At 37.0% G+C, this 21,208-nt stretch overlaps 1 protein-coding gene across 1 annotated transcript; it reads right to left on the bottom strand.

Moving 5' to 3' along the window:
* On the bottom strand, positions 1,768–13,970 carry LOC109831537 (heparan-alpha-glucosaminide N-acetyltransferase). Its single transcript, XM_020398873.1, has 13 exons — positions 13,877–13,970; positions 4,724–4,861; positions 4,463–4,544; positions 4,288–4,364; positions 3,884–3,990; positions 3,456–3,564; positions 3,103–3,219; positions 2,930–3,021; positions 2,772–2,838; positions 2,616–2,694; positions 2,432–2,523; positions 2,183–2,326; positions 1,768–2,092 (listed from the first exon to the last, which is right to left on the bottom strand). The coding sequence occupies exons 2-13, from the start codon at positions 4,856–4,858 to the stop codon at positions 2,072–2,074; spliced, it is 1,122 nt and encodes a 373-aa protein (XP_020254462.1). The 5' UTR covers positions 4,859–4,861; positions 13,877–13,970; the 3' UTR covers positions 1,768–2,071.

Genomic DNA, 21,208 nt, shown 5'->3' with positions numbered 1-21,208 from the left:
CTAGCTGGCGGTTGAGCTCAAATCTAGGCGACGGCTGGAGTTTCGCAACGCGGCGGCGAGAGTTGGCCAGCGCGGTCGAGCGGGTGAGGAGATGCGGTGGAAATCGGGGTCTTGGGGGTCTGGTCGGCGGGCCGTGGAGCTCGTCGGAGCTCAGGAGGTGGTGCGGCTGGAGGCGGAGGTCAGGGTTGTGGCGGTGAAGTTGGACGGAGAGAGAGGGAGAGGAATTGGTTTCTTCGTGGCTGAGGAGTGGTGAGAGAGAGAGAGAGAGAGAGAGAGAGAGACGTGAGAGTGATTGAGTGAGAGAGAGTGAGACGTGAGCTGGAGATTTTAATGAGAGAGAAAATAATAGAGAAAGAGAGTGTGTCAGAGAGAGAGATAGATTGAGTGTGAGATTGAGTGACAGTGAGAGAGAGTGAGAACTGAGGGAGATTTTAATGAGACAGAGAGAGAGAGTACGTGATAGGGTGGTTGGGAGGATGTGGGTTGAGAGTTGGGGGAAACACGAGGTGGGGATTTACGTGAATTGGGGAGAGTTTTAGGGGGAGAGAGAGATACAGAGTGAAATATTGGTGAGAGGAAAAACACAGGAAAAAATACCCCCTTAAATAATTTAAAAATATCATAAAATTTATTCAAAATAAATTTAAAAATTTATGGTCAAAATAATAATAATAATAATGAATAATTAACTTATTTATTTAAAAATTTTACCAAAACAATTAAATTTATAATTAGCAAAACTATTAAAATAACATAATATCGTATTTTTAAATTGTAGAAAATTCTAGAGAAATTAGGAAAAATACAAATACTCTTTTAGAAAAATAATATTTAATATTTAAATACCAAAAATTATTTAAACCCGTATTAGAAATTTACGGTCATTACATTGAGAGTGGAGACCCAAACCTAGAATCAAAATCAACAATTGCATGAAAATTTAAGACAGGTCATGGGTGTGGTCTGAGCCACACCAGGGTGTGGTCTGCGCCACACCAGGGTGTGACAGAATCTGCCATGTCTGCCATGGGTGTGGTCCGCGCCACACCAGGGTGTGACAGAATCTGTCCTGTCTGTCATGGGTGTGGTCCGCGCCACACCAGGCTGTGGCAGAATCTGCCCTGTCTGTCATGGGTGTGGTCTGCGCCACACCAGGGAATGACAGAGTCTGCCATGTCTGCCATGGGCGTGGTCTGCACCACACCAGGGTGTGGCAAACTCGTTTTAGAATCCTAATCTGTTTGGGATTGTGTTTTGTTATAAATAGAAACACGTCCCTTTAGGGTTTAAGAGAGAAAAAGAGCACAAAAAAGTGGGTTTTGAGGGCTCTTTGAGGTTAGAAATCTTAGAGAGAGAGAGAGAGGCCAATTGCAAGCAATGTAATTTTCTTCAAGTAATCAAAGAATTGTGTAGTGTGGCTTCCGAGGACATAGACACGTTGCCGAACCTCGTTAAATCTGGTGTGTTCTTTCTGGTTTATTTTCTTACAAGTTTTTATCTTTGATTGGTGGTGAATTTCTTTCTTGCTCAACTCTCAAACACAAGATCCGAAAGGGTACGGATTTGATTTGATTATTTTAAATCCCCAACACAATATTGACACGAGATTGATCCTGCAATTTAGTTATTAATAAGTTATCAAAAAGATATATCTAATTTGAATCGTTACTACTTCTCTTGGTTCATATAGAGGTTAGTTTGGTCCTTAGGTGCATAACCACGGATATCACTTCCATTGAAGAGGCAGATAAGCCGTAGAACCACATATAACAAGATTAATGTTGTGCTATATGCTTTTAAATATGTAATGTATGCCCATGAAATGATTGATAACTAAACTGTATCTCTAAACTCTAGAATCAGGACTTTACAAAGCTCGAAGAGAACAAAATATTTCCTATCTCGAGCGCTCCCCCCTTGTGGCCGAACTATGGATACCCTTTGCAGCCGTTGCATATCCATATATATATATATGATCGCCATTGTCCCTATCACATGTACAAAACTGAGGCCGGCCACACAGTAATAGATATTCCCCAGATATGAAGACAACACAGAAAGCCACAGGTCTTCAGACTCCAACCAACTTCAGCTGAAGAAATATATGTAAATGCTAATGAATCAGCATTGTTTCAATTGAGAAGTAAAGTGGCAGACTTCACCAACAAAAGAGAGGACTTACAAGATTGTTCTTGGGTTCTCTCCAGTAGAAACCCTGGAGTAAAACAGGGACAATGTTGCATGCTACTAGGACATAAATCATGAGAGCGTGCATGCCCATCCACTCGAATACATAGGTCGGTCTCCTGATGCCATAGACATCAACCTAGAGGTTGAGAAACAAAACAAAAACATAAAGTTATCAGTTTAGTAGACAAATAAATGAATACCGGTACATTTCATGCCAGAAATATAGTTAATTAAATCTCACAAGTAAATATATTCCTGCAAGAAGAAGCCCAGCTGCACCGGCAGTGAGGCATGTGTAACTGAACGTGTAGAGAGCCTTGTTTATATGCATACCTGAAAACGAAAAGTGCTTGATTTAACAAAATTGGTACATATTGATACATAAGTAGTCATGAAAGATGGCTAGATGATGAAAAGCTTCATACCAAAAAAGTCAAGGGAAAAGCCTAAGGCCATAAGGGAGAAGGATGGCACCATCCAGTGCACAAGCCTCTCTTTATGATCCTATACAGTTGGTAATATGATTAACTACTGAATAAAAAGTTGAATCCTAAATAATCCAGAATAGAAGGCAGAATTACCTGCAAATGAACGATAACATGCCCAAACTGTAAACCTATCAAACAGCTGACCATTGCCATCACAGAACTGCACAAGTGTAGACAAAGAGATAATTTCAACAAACAGGAAGCTAAACAGAATATAAAGAGATCATGATATGAAGAAAGCGTGAAAATACCTTAGAAGGCCTTCAGGATCAAAAGGAGCTTGACACCATGAGGGAGCATCTACTGGAAGCGGTCCCTTAGCTGGAGAATTGATGCTGCATTGCTTAGGAAATAAGAGAAAAACATTGTTATGATCCTGCACAGAGAAAGAATAAAAAAATGGAAATAATGCCATGTTACCAACCTTTGTCCGAGCATAAACAGGTCGCTTGTACAAATGTTGAATGCCCATTATGTTGCGGTCAATCATTCCAACAGCATTGCAAGCAGGACTTGTGTCACCTCTGACTCCACATTTCACCTGATTATGATGAAGACCTTCTTATATGGAAAGAAAGAAAAAGAAAGAGAAATACAAATAAAAATAAATATAATAAATGTGAAGTTTATGTCTACAGTATAAGCCATAAATAACGTATACGGTTTTATATCCTAAATAGGCTTAGCATGTTTCTATACATGAAGAGAAGTAATTAGGACATCTAAGTTGTTTCATGTTATATGGTAAGCATAAGAGAAAATAAAGAAGAAACATACTGAGAATGAATTGATTGATCCTTGCACTGATATCTGATACTCCCAGTCAGGAACATATAAACCATATAAGAGGGTGATATAGACCACAGAAAGTATCGAGGCCACCAACCTAATAAAAATGAAAAAGAAAATGCAATTACAGAACAGTAACAAAGCTATGAAGTAACTGAAATTTCTGGAATCCGCAATATCGTTTAACTTTGATAACACATTTTACTTGATTCCTTTATGTAGCACATATAACTGTACTGATTTCTTTTATTATGCTTACAAAAATTGATTTTCAACTTCCAAGCATAATTGGAAAAACAAAAATGCATTATTATAAATGCTACTTCAAACAGTCAAAAAAGAGCCGACGAACATGCATGCATTAATGTAATATCTACCCATTAATACTGTGAGAAACTAAGAAAAAAGAAGCGTACAATTGAAATCGGTATCTCTTGAGCAAAGACCATCCAGAAATAACCTCATCATCACTTTTGAGCCAAATTTCACATATTGCTGCCAATAGGTATGCAATTGCAATTCTCTACAGGAAGCAAAATATTCTAATTTAGTAACATGATTCCCTTAAAACTTGAGAAATTAAAGGACATATCTGCAGCTCCGGATGTAAGAATTACATAGGTACATTGACTAATCACTGGATCAAATATGATTATGTATCCAGTATCCGCTACCAACATGAGTTGGAAACATATGAGTTATGAATGGAAATATCAAAATTCATAAATTTATAGCAGCTGTAACATTTTTATTTACCATGATTCAAAAATTATTAACAAGAGATATTAATGAAAAGCAGCAAGCAGGAAACATAAACTACCTGCAGCACACCCATCAAGCGCATGGTCAAAAGATCAACACCATAAGTTAAGTTATTGACACCATGGAAGTAGCCACCTGAAACAATAATATTAGAAGAATGCATACAACTTCTATACCTTGAACAAATATCAAAGTGCCCAAAATGATAAAGAAAATAACGAGTGCTTGCATACCTTGAAGCACAAGACCAAGGATTAACAGCTTGAGCGCTCGAAGCATAGCCTTCATTGTAGCTACAGCTCTGTTTGATACTCTCTGCACAGGATTACTTCCAGTTAACCTCTCAAAGGTCCAAAGTTACCCACACTACCATGCTTTTAAAGTTTACGGCTCAACAATAATATAAACTCGCAGACTAATACCACTAGTAAAGCCTTGAAGAATAGGTGATAAAACCAAACGTAAAAAAACAGATATGTAGTTTTTAGCCATACCTTGTATGCAAGAGTTAGTGCAACTCCAACTATAAACAGAAAAAATGGCATTACAAAATCTGCAAGAGTTACATTATTCCACGGTGAATGATTGATTGCAGGAAAAATTCCACCAACATTATCGACCAAAATCATAAGCTGCAAAAGAAAATGCTGAGTTAAGCTGAATTCGTCGCAGATGATCATGGAATATGGAAGAATATTTCATCAATTTGTTTGATAAGGACTTGTTTGACAAAAAGAGTAAAATTCTGGTCCAATCTATTTGATGACTGTTAGCCAAAAAAGAAACCAAGTGACCATTTCAACCATTAAAATTCTTGTCCAACTACTTATGACAGGGGATTCATCTCCATATCACATCAATTAATTTTTGTAAGTTCTAACAATAACACATGTAGGCTCTATATATTGTTCGCAGACATGTTGATACCAAGAATTTCCCAACTTCAAGGTATGAAAGAAAACACCAACCATAGAACTAGCAAGCAGTTTAGCATTTCCTTTTGTTCTGCATTTTTCTCATTAGAATGCATCATATTCCTATATAACATAGATGTACTCGGACTCTGTACTAGAATGAGTGACAACGGTTTGACACTTACTAGGCCAAGAGATGAGAGATAAACCCAGAAAAATACAGAAGCCAGTAGTGGAATGTCGAGTGTGTGCATCATCAGCCCATTCAGCATCAAAATATGCACGAAGAGACAAAGAAGAGTCTGAAGGGAAAAATAATATTGGGTTATAGTGCCACGGAGATATCGAAGAACCTGAATGAGAGCTGCATAGTGAATGAAAGTTGGACTACTGACAAACTAGCTCAAGATGTGTACTACATAGGCGATATCCGGACGTGTTGCTGATAGATAAACCAATGCTCCGACAAGTTCCCGATATCAAGTAGGCTGAGATAAGGGATCTCCATCATCATGTCGAAGCTTCAAGTTTATTTCCATCGGTGTGGAGAGAGGAGTGGGAGAAATGAAAAGATCACTGAGAGTAGCACGCTCAATAATGTCTGCAATGTACTTCTGCTGAGAGAGAAGATAGCCACAAGAGGAGGAAGCAACCTTAATACCTAAAAGTAATGAAGAGATCCAAAATCTTTCATCTCAAATTGTCTCTGAAGATGTTTCTTTAAGGAAGTAATGACAGAGGAATCACTCCCAGTGATTATCATGTCATCAACATAAAGTAATAGAATGACTGTACCGAAGGTCTATGACTGATAAAATAGAGCGTATTCAGCTAGGCTTTCAATGAAACCAATAGAAAGAAGGGATTGCAGAAAACGCTCAAACCAAGCCCGATGAGCCTGTTTGAGACCATATATAACACGACAAAGACGACAGACATGTCCTGGAGGAGAAGAAAAACCAAGAGGTGGCTACATGTAAACAATCTCAAACAGATCACCATTAAGAAAAGCATTTTTAACATCCATTTTATACAAAAGCCAATGATTTATAGCTACAACAGTAATGAGAGTGCGAATGGATGTCATTTTCGCAACAGGAGCAAAAATCTCTTCATAGTCAATACCCTACTCTTGTGAGAATCCCCGAGCTACAAGACGAGCTTTATATCGCTCAATAGAACCATTAGATCGAGTCTTGACCTTATAAATCTATTTGTAGCTTATCGGTTTAACACCGGAAGGCAGAGAAACAAGGTCCTAAGTATTAGTCAGACGAAAAGCCTCAAACTCTTCTGTCATGGCTTGTTGTCATTCTGGATATTTAACTACCTTAGAATATGAGTTAGGTTTATGTATAGAGTGGATAGCAATAAGAAAAGATACAAACTTAGGAGAATATGCACTAGTGACACATTGAGCATACCAACCAGGGGGATGATGATCTCATGGAGGATTGTGGCGAGGAGGAGGAGTCACATCAAGAGAAGCTGGCACAGATGTAGAGGGGGCATAAGTAGGAGTATCTTGCAGTAAAGGGGATGTAATAGGCGGATGTCTAGAAGATGTGGATAAATCACAAGAGTACTATCGTTTGATGTCATTGGAGTGAAGGAGGGAGTCGGTTGAGCAAACGAAGGTACAAGTTCCACTGACACAGGTTTAGTAGTGGAAGATAATGTAGGGTGTTGAAGAAATGAGAAATCTGAATCTGAGGTAGTATAATAGGAAATATTTTCAAAGAAGGTCACATGACGGGCAATATGTAGCTTTTGAGTGGTAGGTTCATAACAACGATACTCCTTGTGAACGGTGCTATAGCCAAGAAAGATACATCGTGCAGTGCGTGAAGATAGTTTATCTCGTTGATGAGTTAGAAGTAGGACAAAGCAGACACATCCAAAAGTGCGTAGAAGATAATAGCGAAACTAAGACTTGAAAAGTTAAAAATATGGAGAGGTGTCAGCTAATACAGAAGATGGAGTAATATTGATAAGATAAATAACAGTCAGAAGTGCTTCTACCCAGAGATATTGAGGTACAGATGCTGATATCAGAAGAGCTCTAACGGTGTCGAGAATGTGACGATATTTTCTCTCAGCAACACCAATTTTTTCATGAGTGTGTGGACAAGACTACTAAGAGAGAGTGACATGTGATTTAAAAATAAATTGCATTGCCGAAGAAATATATTCACAGGCACCATCATGGCGAAATATCATTACACGTTTATGAAACTGGGTGTGAATCATATTTGTAAAGTCTTTATAAATATTTAAAATATCAGAACGAGCACGCATGAGATATACTCAGATGTAGTTAGGGGAATAGTCATTAATAAAACTGACATAATATCGATAACCAGACAATAATGGTAGTGGGACAGGTCCTCAGATATCAGAATGAATCAAATCAAATAAGGCTAAAATAATTTTATTACTGGAGGAAAATGGTAGGGCAATTTGTTTAGCTAATCGACACCCAGTATAATTTGATAAAGTAGAGAATTTTAAATTTTCTAATACACCTGATTCAGATAAAAGTTTTAAGCGAGAATTAGAGATATAACCTAAGCGACGGTGCCAAAGATAAAAAACAGAGAGTCCATGACCAATGTTGGATGGAGTGGAAAGATGTAAAAACTCCAACTGATAAAGTCCATTAACTCTACGACATGTTCCAATCTTCTAGCCAGTATGATCCTAGACAACACAAGATTTAGCATTAAATAAGATAGTGCAATCGAATCTGTAATTTTCCCAATGGATAAAAGTTGCGTAGATAATTTAGAAATATGAATAACAGGCGATAATGTTAGACGATCAGAACTATCAAAACTTGAAGTAATATCACCTAACTGAGAAACTGCAAGGGAACTATCATTAGCAGTATAAATGCTTAATGAAGAGGGAGCAGGTGAAGAATTTGTAAGAATAGAGTTATCAAAGGTCATACGATGAGATGCACCTGAGTCGAATATCTAAGGAGTAGAAGTACCAGAATGAGCAGACAAGATAGTAAATCTGAGCTGGAGGCAGCACCACTAAGCCTAAGATTTTTGGTTATTAATGCGATAATCTCTAATACCTGTTCAGAATAGAGAGGGCTAGAAGTCTGCGGCCCTTGAGGAGTAGGGCTAACATCAGCCGAAGCAGCAAATGGGGATCGAATCTTCTCAAGTGTGGACGAGGTAGTCTTTTACAATATTTATCAATAAGATAAACTGGTTTCTTATAATAACGACAGTAAAGTTGCCGAGAGAGATTAGATGTACTATTAGAAAGACCCCGATAGGAAGAGCATTGCTGAGAAGTAGTTAGTACAATATGTGATGAGGGTAATGGCTGAGATACAATAACTGGAGGGAAGAGCATCTGAAGACGCGTCTCTTCAGATATGAACTCAGCCACGGCTTCACGGAGACTACGGAGAGGACTGCGATAAAAAATATGTCCACATAAGCTTTCAAACTCAGAACGAAGGCGCATGACAAAGTGATATAAGTATTGACGGTCATGTTATTTTTGAATTGCTATGGCAAAGGCTGGAACCATCTTAGGAACAGGGTCCTCCTTCATCTGCAATTCCTCCAAATAGCCTGATAATAAGGAATAAAATTCTTTAATAGACCGATCACTCCGACGTGCATCCTGAAGAGCTTGGTGAAGTTGATACTCGCGAGCAGCTTCAGTCTGAACAAACATGCGATTGAGAACTATCCACTGCTCACAAGATAAAGATGCTCGTCCAAGGGAGAGCCGAATAGGAATAGCTACAGAACGCATAATATATATCATGATTTGTTGATCAATACAGATCCACTGAGAATAAGTGATCTGAGAGTCATCAGTAGTGGGATCACTAGAAGTGACTTCCAATATGGAGGATATAGATACCGAAGGCACAGTAATAGTTTTGGATGGACAACGAAGAGATCTGTCAATATAAACCAATATTACGAATGCTCTAAAACTATACTGCATAGTGAGAGACCATGCAGTGTAATTTTCGATATTTGTAAGTTGCACATCAAGGGATGGAAATGTGTGCTGTGATTTTTTTAACAAGACCTAAAGTAGTTTTTTTTTTTGAGATAAAATATGGGCTTGCTGAAGATAGGTTTTTTTTGGGGATAAAAGATGGGCCTGCTGAAGATGGGTTTGAAGGTAAAAGATCTCAAGGATAAAGAACCCTAGATCTCAGCAGATGAAGGCGATTTAAGGGCAACGTTGTTGCAGCTGATTTGCGGCCGACGAGTTCGATGGGGGCCTGAATCGACGACGAGGACAGCTAATGAGAGATCGGAGGGCTACTATGACAACGATGTCGGGCGACGATGACGGCTGGATGACGACGGCAGCGATCGATTCAACCACGACAGTGATTGCGAGCGCTGGCGGCGATTTGACCACTACAGCTGATGACGAGGGCAGCTGATGACCTGATTCGAGATCGGAGGGCTACGATGACGGCGACGTTGGGCGACGACGATGACTAGAGCTAGGATTAGGGTTAATTTGTGGTGTGGTCTCTGATACCATGTTAAGTTTGTATTGAAGAGGACTTCACACATGATAATCAGATTTACAAGATACGCAAGATATATACACACACAATCAGTAAACACTAGGAGGCGGCTGCAGCTATACACTAGAAGGCGGCGGCTACACACTAGGAGGCGATTGGTATGATATTTTTTGACATATGCCATATTGGAATATAACATGTGCATCGCCCATTCTATACACAATTTTAGGTTACTAAAACTATTTTCCTTTTTGTTTATTTACATATCTTGAAACTATTAAATTGGTGGGTCAGAAAAATCAGGAGTAGGGAGCGAAACATCAAGAACACAACGAGGCCATAAATAATAAAAATAAATAAATGAGATTCACTGATTAATGTAATTATCAGGTGATCACCAATCATTTTACATCATATTATGAGTTTCCCTAAATTAGAAGTTATTTTTCTGCGCGTCATTAAAAAAAAAATCAAAGTTTGAATCTCTAGGTCATAAACATCTGGCTCTTTTTTCATATATACAATCATATCTCAGTTAAACAATCCTAAGCATTTCTCACCACTAACTGATTGCAACTTACAGTTGACCAAATCATTGACACGTTAACTCCATATTTCTGATTTCTACTAGACCATCACATCACATAGTCACAAAAAAGAAAGATTGTTTATTAATATTAGGTAATTTCAAAAGCAATATTCAGATTATTCCTTTTCATTTAGCTTTAAACACCTCCAAGAGGCAACACCTTAACAATGATTAAGACCCCTTTATCTTTCAGGATGCTTTAAAATTGATTCCTCGGCATCTCTAATGTTCCAAATTCATTCATCCTCCCTAATAAAGAAGAGGGAAAAAATGGACAAATTTTCAAAACAGACCCATTTCATGATTTAATTGCAAAAAACGACCCGTTTCTATTTTATTTATAAAAACCGACCCAGTTGGTTGAAACTGGGTCGGTTTTTGAAAAATTTTTTCCCAAACTTCACGGGAGTTCAACTCCCGTGAAGTTTTGTTATGAGAAAAAACTTCACGGGAGTTCAACTCCCGTGAAGTTTCGTAAAGTTTTTTTTTCAAAAACCGACCTGGTTTCAGCGACAGTGCTGAAACCAGGTCGGTTTCTCTAAATAAAACAGAAACGGGTTGTTTTTAGCAATTAAATCATGAAAAGGGTTGGTTTTGAAAATTTGTCCGAAAAAAAAGGGAAAGTTCGCACCTTTCCACAAATTATCAAGCACGTATTCTTGCTTGTGATTAGGATCCCATAAAGGTAAGCACCCCTCCAAAAATGAAAAGCGTGCAGTATCTTATCCTAGCAATCACGCGCTGTTGAGTCAGGTACCCAACAAAAGTGTCCACTATAAAAAACAATTCTTTGTTATCACGTTAGCTTTCCAACCAAAGTTCCCCCGTAAATAAAAACTTTCCCAATTTTAGGTTTAAAGGTCGGAACTGACTCAAACCCAAAGCAGTAGAAGGCCTAAACCTGTGATGCACTCAAAGGGCCCCAAATCTAATCAGTTGAGATCTTTGAATTGTATCCTACAAGATACCCAAATACAATACATGTGCATGTTGTTCGGTTCACTTTTCATAAAAGTGATTGGTTTCTAATGATTTCATGAATTAATGACATGTAGAAAATTGTATTATTGCTACTCAACTCACTCATGGTTTGGTACTCTCTCAACAAGGAAAACAGTTTTGAAGTGTACCCTACAATAGACCCAAGTACAACACGCACATTCGGCGGACCCATCTAAGCCACTTTTCACAAAATTGCGTGGTGACTTATTGATGGTTTTACAAATTAATTAATGACACATTAAGTAGCATTATATTTACTTACTCATTTATCTAAGGATACTGCTTCCATACTGCCTCTACAATTATAAATAACTTATTAACGTGGATAAATCTAACATTTTTTTTATTTTGGAGAATAAATCGATATAATAGGATGATTTAAAGGTTAATCCCATATTGACCCCCTATATTATCACCCAATTGCGAATAAACCCCATGCAGTTCTATTTGTGTGAAAAGATCCATGAGTCATTTTTTTTACTCTTAAAATCGTTAAAAATGCTTTAAGGAGGCAGTTCTCTTCGTGAGGACAAACCGCCAATTTCTAATTTTTTTACTTTTAAAAGATTCGAAAAAACTCCCGAAGAAGGGTGTATCCGTACGTGCTTGGCCAATACTACAGGGATCAATTCACCATAAATAGAATACAATGGGCCCATTCACAATTAGGTGATATTAAGGAGACTATTTGTAATTAAATCCATTTTAATTTATATAGGGAGCTAAAAAGGGCATACATTGCTTAAACGCCTAGATTATGGATATGGACCTAGAAATGGGGTTACTTTACGAGACCAAAAATTGGGAGATTAGACAAAAACAACTGGTGCTATGTTTATATGTGCCCGTGAAGGAGCCACGTGGTTAGCTCTATTATATCGTACGTTTGGATCGATATGCTCTTCTATTCTATTGTCGGTGAATGAAAATCAGAAACTAAAATTAAAAGGACTAGCCAACTCACATAACAATTAAACTACTTATTCTAGAATAACATAACAATTAAATATTGGAGAAAAAATAATACATAAAAACCCTAATTTTTGAGTTACTTCAGAGAATTTTAATGGATTTTCTTAGCTATCTAAGCGCTGAGAAATATTTGGGCTTAATTTCACATTACCCCAAGAACTTTAGTGGGTATTTAATATAACCCTCTAAGCTTTTTTTTATCCAACATAACCTTTGCGGTGCCTCACAAATTCCTCCTTTAACTATAACAATTTCTTATTGGGCCCTCGCACTAGTAACTTGCAAATAGCTAACATGTGCTTGACAGTAAATTCTCAAAGTTTGTCATCTACGGGCAATATACGACCCCTCCTAAATTTGGAATATTTGGAAAATACATGTAACGAGGTGTAGGTGAGAAATGTTCACAGTTCACGAAATTTTGTGAGACGCCCTTAAAGTTTAGGATGTTTTGTGAGATAAATAAAGATTAGGAAGGTTACGTGAAATTAAGCCAACCTTTAATTTTATGAAGTCTCACATGCTTCAACGACTCTCCCAGAGGCATTTCGTCAAGCCCCATTGACGAGATACTAACTACTCTCTTTCACGCAATTCATCAAACACCATCAACGAGATCCAAAGAGAACCAAATTTTGAGGACACGTGGCAAAGACCCAGTGAAGGGAGAAGACGCCCGATAGCTGGACTCGCCTGGATTGAACGAGTGAGTCCCAATACATCACATATCTGACTCATAATACTCTTTGTTTTTATCTGTCATCACTCAAAAAAAAAAAAAATTCAAGACGAAGAAATTACTAGGTGACCACGGACTTCTGCCGTTGGACGGCCTGATTACCACAGATGACATGTGGCAGCCCAACTTGAAATTTTGACACTTGGAAATACTAAAGACCGTACTTTAAAGAAAATTATATGATCAATTTTAAATCAGCATTAGATATAAATAAATTAATTATAGGAATCTATGTAAACAAGTAAGATGTATCGGTACAAGTAAAATATCGAAGCATTTCAAGCGGTAGAAAGATCACCCCACGGAAATTATGCTGAACACGTGTAAGTGTGTCCTTGCCCTCTTTATATGATTCTTTATAGAGGGGTCATCAAGATTATAGTACCATCTATCAGATATTTTTCCCAACTAGAAGAAATAGTAAATAATTAATGCTCGGACAGGACCAACGTGCAAAAGTTCCGATCTCCCCATCTCACACATGGGTGGGCCCCACGAAGCCTCTTTCTGGTACCCATTAGGCGGGAGCACAAACAAAACAAAAACACTAACACCGGCACCGGAATCTAAACTTACCACCCTCATTCTTCGCCTTAATGACGAAAGTGCCACTCCCACCGTCAAAGCGGCAGTGGCACAGTACGAAGATTAACAAAAAAAGCGGTGGCATCCTAGTAAATGAGAAGAATAGGCGCCATAAAAGGTCGCCCCTTCCCTCTTCGGGCAATGAATGCCATCGTCTTGGCAACAGATCGAAGCCTGATCCCATTTAGCTATTTTTCATTTTATAAACGAATTATTTTAAATAAAAGATCTCATTTTGGCGGCGGGGTTTCTTGATTCGAAACCAACTCTTCATTAATCCTTATAACTAAAAAAATAACAAATGAAGATCGAGAACCGTACCGCTACGGTGAGCCCTCGAAAAACGTCGAAGACACTAGTCTCTGTGGCGGCCGGCCGGCGGCGGAAGCCGCGACTGCGCCAAAGGGAAAGGCTTCTTGGGCTGTTCCAAGACGTCGACGAACGCGAGGCCGGTGCGGATCTCTCTTAACATGCGACCGCCATCGATGGAGAGCAGGTTCTTGTTGGGATCACCGATACCGTTGATCTCTTCGCCCTTTATCAACTCGTACTTCCCCATTGTTTATTAATCCAAGGAAGATTGAGTTCGATTAGAAATTGTTGAATTTTCTCTTTTTTCTTTTCCTTTAAATTTAGAGAGAGGGAGAGAGAATGGACGAAGGCCCTTTCTCTTCTCTCTCTAACCGCTCGTTTTCTGTTCTTTCTCTCTTCGTCTTTCTGCTGCCCTTTCAATTTATAGTGCGACGGGTTAAACGTGGTATTATCGGTGCGGAAATGGGTGCAAAATGTTCGGTGCGTGTAAGATTGGGTTTTGGGGTATTTTTAATGGTTAACATCACATAACCCCTAAAGTTTGGGGGTGTTGTACAGAACTCATCTAAATTCTGATTATCTCCTCTAACGAACTTTGCGGTGTCTTAAAAACCCTTTGTGAACTTCAGACTTTTCTCATCAGACCCCCGATATTTAATACGCCTACTCACTCCCTAGCTACCCTTACTCTTCACATATATCCATCATTCTCTGGTTCACTTGGAAAGCAAGATGCAGCACAATTTTTACAAACAAGCTTCATATATAATATACGCTCAACCCTCACTCTCGTTGAAGTATACTCAAGTTTACGTTCTCCAGGCATGACCCTCAATCCCCCTCATGGACGAAGCTTTTGGGCTCCTCACTGGACTTCATGTGGCCAAACTCGACGATGGAGGGCTATATATATATATATATATATATATAATATGATTGAATCTGACTGCTTAGACTTGGTTCTAATTAATTCCATTTCGAGCACTCTTGGGAATTGTTGGCCACTATTTAAATGTTTTCCTATTTCTTTTCGTTAGCCGTGTTCGAAGATTATCCGCCAATATATTTTGCGCTTAGAAGTTAGCTCACATTGCTTGCAAATATAAATGCACATCCTTTTGTGATTCTTTGTTAGGTTGGTCCAAGCCATATCTGTACTCAACTTCTTACTGATGCGATGTAACTGAATCTTTTGATTCCTTAAAAAATTATAGAGCGATGGGTTAAAAGGTGGTGTTATGGTTGTAAAACTGGATGCAAAATGTATGGTGCGTGTAAGACTGGGTTTTGGGGTATTTTTAATGGATAATTTCACACAACCCTCTAAATTTTGGGAGTATTGTACATAACTCATCTTAACTTTGTTTATCTCCTCTAACCAACTTTGGGGTGTCTGACAACCTTTCGTGAACTTTAGGTTTTTCTCATCAGACCCCCAATTCACAAATAGCTAAAATTTTATTAAGAGTAAAAAACCCAAAAGTTAAAAGAAAGCGCATGTTCTTTGTAAAATGATAAATGATAAAGTTCAATTTTTTTTCTCTCTAGAAAATTTTAGTTATTTGTAAGTGATATATTGGGGGTTGGTGGGAATGTTCTGAGTTTATGAGCGTTTTGCGAGATCACAAAATTTAGGGGATTATGTAAAATTAATCAAAATTTTAAAGAGTTAGAGAGGGTTTGGGGAGGCTTATTTTTTAGTCAAATTAGCTTTTAAGCTAGCTTTTTTATTTCTACCCGTTTGGTAAAATAATAAATAAGTTAGCTTATAAGTGTTATTTTTAAAAGCTAGTCTACCTCAACTTTTAAAATACTAGCATATAAGCTCACATGTATAAGCAAAGTTTGACAGAACAAATTATTATTCTACCCAAATAATTTTTATAATATTTTTATCATAAAAGTTAAAAGCAATTAAAAGCCAACATAACTTAAAGCTTTTAAGAATAAGTTTTTCCAAACACCCTCTATGTGAGTGTGTGGGGGACACAACGTATTTGCAGGCAAAGTTGGCTGGTTATATTTTTGTTCGTTTGGGTGATTATAGAATTGTTAAGTAATTGATTTTTTATTGGAATGATTAATATATCTTAAAGTGGTATTTCTTTTATGTCTTTGTCTACAAATACGTTGTATTTATTCGCATCTTACGCATTTTCCAGATTGGGCCTGTAAAGGACCAAATAATATATTTTTTTCCAAAGTTCTCAGGTATAGCACTATACATTAAATTTTTAATTCTTTCCGTAAAATCTTCAAGATATTCCATAAGAAATAATAAAATAAAATCTTCAAGATACAGTGAAATATGTAGGATCTGTGGAAGCACAAACTAAATACTGACCAATTTGCAAGTCCGTACAAATTACAACACCAATCTCTATATACCAAGAGATCTTCTCTCAAACCCAAGAGAAACCTTCTTTGAAGAAATGTACAAATCCCTATAAGCTTTGATGTGAAAGTGAAATGCAGCAGTGGCTTAGGAATTTAAACTCTCTGAAAAATTGCCTAAACAATTTCTAGTAATGATGGAGAACAAAGACAATCTCAGAATTTTCTTTTCTTGACAATTTGAATGAGAATTTGTATCAAGAGAGAATCAATTTGATCAAAATTCGAATCTTGTATGTACTATGTCACTCATCAAATTCTAATGTTCTGACCTATTTAAAGCCTTAGAAATATTCAAATTTTAAACTAAATTAATATTTACAAATGGCTATAAACGATCACTAATTCAAATTTAGAACAGTTAGAAAAACTGTCTTGGTAGTCGACTACAAGGCTTAGTAGTCGACTACCCTAAGTCTATTTAGACTCCGTGAAGTCAAGAAACAAGTTAGTAGTCAACTACTAAAGACATTAATATTGTAAAACATAAGTTTCTGTAAGTTGAAACTGATAATGAGTAGTCGACTATTAAGGAGAGTAGTCGACTACTCTGTAAATATAAAGTTTCTGGATATTTGACTGAGGATTCTATAGTTGACTACTAAAGGGATTAGTCGACTACTGATACTATGATATGAGATATTTAATATGTTAATTTTGAGACACATTCTATATCTATAAACTCTAGTAGTTAACTTAGGGAATTTCTATAGTTAACCACACACTAAGTATGTGTTAATGTGTTCTAAATACTTTCTGCATGTATGTGGTGTGACTGATCAAGGCTTTTACAAGAATCTAAACAAAGAAAATGTAAAATACAATTTGATAATTTACGCACATATTCTTCTTTGCTTGTCTTGTTGCCTTGAACTCATCTCTGCACTTAGTTCACATATCTTGAGCATATTGGATGTTTATATTTTGTTATCTGCATTTATATGTTAGTGTATATATAATACACATAGTAAATAAATTGTTATCATTAAAATTATATCTTGGGGTCAATATATCCAACATTCTCCTCCATTTTGATGATGACAAACAAATTAAGCACTAGTAAGAGTTAGTAATATTATATCACATAAAATAAAAATATTATGAATCTTATGATATCCAAGACTTACCCCCACTGCATCAAAGCATATTAGAATCCCCCTGCATTAATGCATATTAGAATCTCATGTATCAATCATATGCATCATAGTATATCTCCCCCTTTGTCATTAACGAAAAGAAATAAACATTATTCTAGGCATGCAAGAATTTTATCTTCATGAGCTAAAACTTCAAATAAATCATTCAAATTGTGAACATAATCCATGAATTCACCCATCCAAATAGGTAGGCAAAGACTTGCTATAAAGATCAATATTCCGATAACTTCCATCGTCACAATCTGCGTTTAAAAATTTTTTTATCTCACATTATAAGAAAATACTCTAGTTAAACACAACATATAAAACATAATTCATTAAATACACACAGTACGAAATTATATAGTGCAATTGTTTGAAAGCAAATTACTACATAAAGTTTGAAACAAACTAATACTAAGCATGAAAACATGCAATTGTTTGAAAGCAAATTACTACATAAAGTTTGAAACAAACTAATACTAAGCATGAAAACAAACTAGTACATAGTGAAAATGGAATGCATGCTCTCTAATAAGAAGGGCCTGGAGGAGGCGGAGGTCCATGGAAGTATGGATCCATCTTGAGATTCATTTCATGCAACATCTTCATTATGTCTTGTTGATTATCCAAAATTTCTTGTTGACTAGTTTCTAGATTAAGGATACGGGCAGAAAGAGTGTTGTATTGTGCATCAAAGAAATAAGATGGTGTAGGATCTACTTGCGATATAGGAGGTGTTTGGGGTGTTGAGGGAGGTGCTTGAGTTGAATATTGTGGAATATCTTGAGATGGGTGTGGTTCTTCTTAAGGATGAGTTTCATGAATTTAAAAGTTTGTAAGTTTTATCCTAGCAAGAGCATTTGAATCAAATAACTCAACTGATCGAACCATTGAATTTTTAGACTCGACATTGTAAAACCCCATGAATTTGAAAATATGTTGATAAATAATAATGAATATGTTATGTGGTGATAAATAGCATTTATTAATGTTTGAGTATGTTAGGAATTGATTTGAGATCAATTCAATGTATATATGTGAATATAGGAGTAAAATCATGCACTATATACACGAGACTGAAATATGGAAAAATGACTAATTAAGAGTTTATATGTTTTACACAATGATGAAGTTGGAATCTAGAAAAACTCAAAAGATAAAAGTTGTAGGTCTCTTCAACAATTTTCCAACAAATCTTAAATCACTTCATTCTGAGATCGGATGAGAAAGTTAGAACCAAAATATTGAATGTGATTTTCTCAGTCAGACTAGGTTTCCTGGTTCGGGTCAAATGAGTTTTGTTTCGGGTTTGCCTCAATAAATACCTGTGTTTTTTATGAAAATTCTTCTCTTTGATGATATCTCTGATCCATATCAGTCACCCTCTCCCCTCAAAAATCCTAGATCTTTTTCTTATGAATTTTGAGAGCTTTGTGAAGCAAAATACTGACACGATGGCAATATCATCGACGTGTGGTAAGGGAGAACGGGTTGTTTACACTCGTGGATTGTTTACTATTTATTTCAGAGGCATGTACATGATATTAATGCAAGCTTATCTTTACCCAAACCTGCACCCTTAGTTAATAAATAATTTAAGATGTTTAAATCAATATTTTACATGTTTAAGCTCAAGCTGATGTGAAAAAGAAGAGATTTTTGATGATAAATCTAAAACAATGTTAGATCTATTTTATTTTCTTACTGTTTATGGTAGTAACATGATCATGATCATTAGAATTTATTTTAATGAGTTAATTATAGTTTAATATGATTTATATGCTTTAGATAGTCGAAATAAATAAGAATTAGGTTGATTTGCATGTTAAACCATAGATCTCTATGTTCATGTGATTCATCTTGTTTAAACAAACTCCTGGTTAAGTATACATGAAATTGAAATCAAGTTTTATTCATATAATCTGATAAAAACCCGAGTTTTTGAAGAAAACATAAAGAAGAACAAATTATGCATTTTCGGCCTGTTCAGTCGACTAAAGTTGCTATCAGTCGACTAACGAGAGGTCATCAGTCGACTAACGACAAGCATCAGTTGACTAACTCAGTTGACTGACAGGCTCATGTTTGCCCTGTTGTTTTGTAAGCGACCCTATAAGTCAACCGATGAGGTTGTCGGTCGACTGATCAGGTCGGTTTTTGTGAGATTGAACCTTTTGCTTGTGTGTTCATTTGGTGAACATTTTTGTGCAAGACGTGAGTTGATATTCACGCATAGTTCGAGGAGTATACGTACAGGGATTTAGTACTTATGATTACATTGTTTGGGGTATCAAAATAGGTTACAATCATTAATAGTAATGGCTATTATTATATATATTATAATTATGATCGGTTGGGTGGGGTTAGTCAGGTCTCGTAATGAGACCACAGATAGACTATACTCTGAGTGCTTTAGTCGGGTCCTGCAATGTGACCACAGATGGACTATACTTCTTTATCAGTCCGCATGGAGATACGAGAGGTTGATATCCTACTTATCGTTCCACATGGAGATGCGCAGAGGTTAATATACCTATCTATCAGTCCGTATGGAGATACTCAGAGGTTGAAATACCAATCTATCGGTCCGCACGAAGATGCGCAGAGGTTGATATACCTAACTATCGGTCCGCATGGTTATACAATAAGTTATTATACTTAGTTACCGATCCGCACGGGAGTTTGATGAATTGACATACTTAGTTATTGGTCCGCACGGGAGTGCAATGAACTTGTATATCTACTTATTGGTCTGCACGGGAGTGTGATGCTTTGACATATCTATTTTACTAGTCAGCTCGAGGGTGCGATGCGTTGAAGTATTCTAGAGAAGGATGATTCAATAAATAACCTAAGTGTAGGTGAATATTGACATCATCGATATGATCCATTGTGAAAGTATTTCTCAACTTAGATACAAGAATGTGTCGATATCTGTTTTACCCCCACTAAGGATAGTATAAGGAGTTGATATGACATTTTTGGAGATATATGATGTGGAATTTCCTGTATTATCTTTTGGAAAAAATGTGTCCAGGCCCCAAAAGTGGAAACTTTGTGTGACTAGCCCCCTTGTATATTTCCCTTTGTGGAATAGCCCCAAATACGCATAATATTTGTGACGAGGCCCCGAAGTGTCTTTTTTCTAAAAAAGCCTAGCGGAAGTTACAATCTTGCCCTTCTGATGGGACTGAGCGCGGTTAATGCGCCCCATTCCTTTTCAGGTACTCTCCCTCTCTTTCTCTCTCTTCCACCTTGGCGCCTCAAAAACTCTTCATCTTTCTAATTCCTGTAAGGATTTCAACAATTCTAGGGTTTTCGCCGGGAAAATGTCATCCAGGGAAGGATCCAGTAACGACTACGAGGTCGTTCATCGAGCCGAGTCGAAGGGCAAAGACGGTTCTTCTGCGGTTGGTAGTGCGGAGGAAGCTATGCAAACCCTAATCGAAATGCAAAAGGAGGCAATACAATGGCGAGCCCAGAAAAGAAGAACGGCAATGGATGGTCGTACCAACAAACCCCCCTCAAAAAAACAGTAAATGTTATGTTATTCAGTATTCGGCAACGGCAATGGCTAGGTTTTACCCCAATATTGTTAGTTCTAGTTTGAGACCAATGTTAGTTCTAGTTGAAGTCTAATGTTAGTTCTAGTTTGAGTCCAACGTTAGTTCTAGTTTGAGACCAATGTTAGTTCTAGTTGTGTCCAATGTTAGTTCTATTGAACATGCGCGTTAGCTCTAATTTCTTCCCGTTAGTGTTAGGTCTAATATGAGTTCATAGGTCTTATTGAACTTACAAATTCAAAATT

This window comes from Asparagus officinalis, chromosome 2 (assembly GCF_001876935.1).
Source record: "Asparagus officinalis chromosome 2, Aspof.V1, whole genome shotgun sequence".
NCBI lineage: Eukaryota > Viridiplantae > Streptophyta > Magnoliopsida > Asparagales > Asparagaceae > Asparagus > Asparagus officinalis.
This window is presented reverse-complemented; position numbering and strand designations above follow the sequence as displayed.

Excerpts from the sequence above, each read along its gene's own strand:
- LOC109831537 (XM_020398873.1), bottom strand. The coding sequence starts at position 4,858 with ATGATTTTGGTCGATAATGTTGGTGGAATTTTTCCTGCAATCAATCAT. Across the intron at positions 4,365-4,462 it reads CCTTGGTCTTGTGCTTCAAG|GTGGCTACTTCCATGGTGTC; the intron begins GTATGCAAGCAC and ends TTATTGTTTCAG. Across the intron at positions 2,695-2,771 it reads ATGTTATCGTTCATTTGCAG|GATCATAAAGAGAGGCTTGT; the intron begins GTAATTCTGCCT and ends CCAACTGTATAG.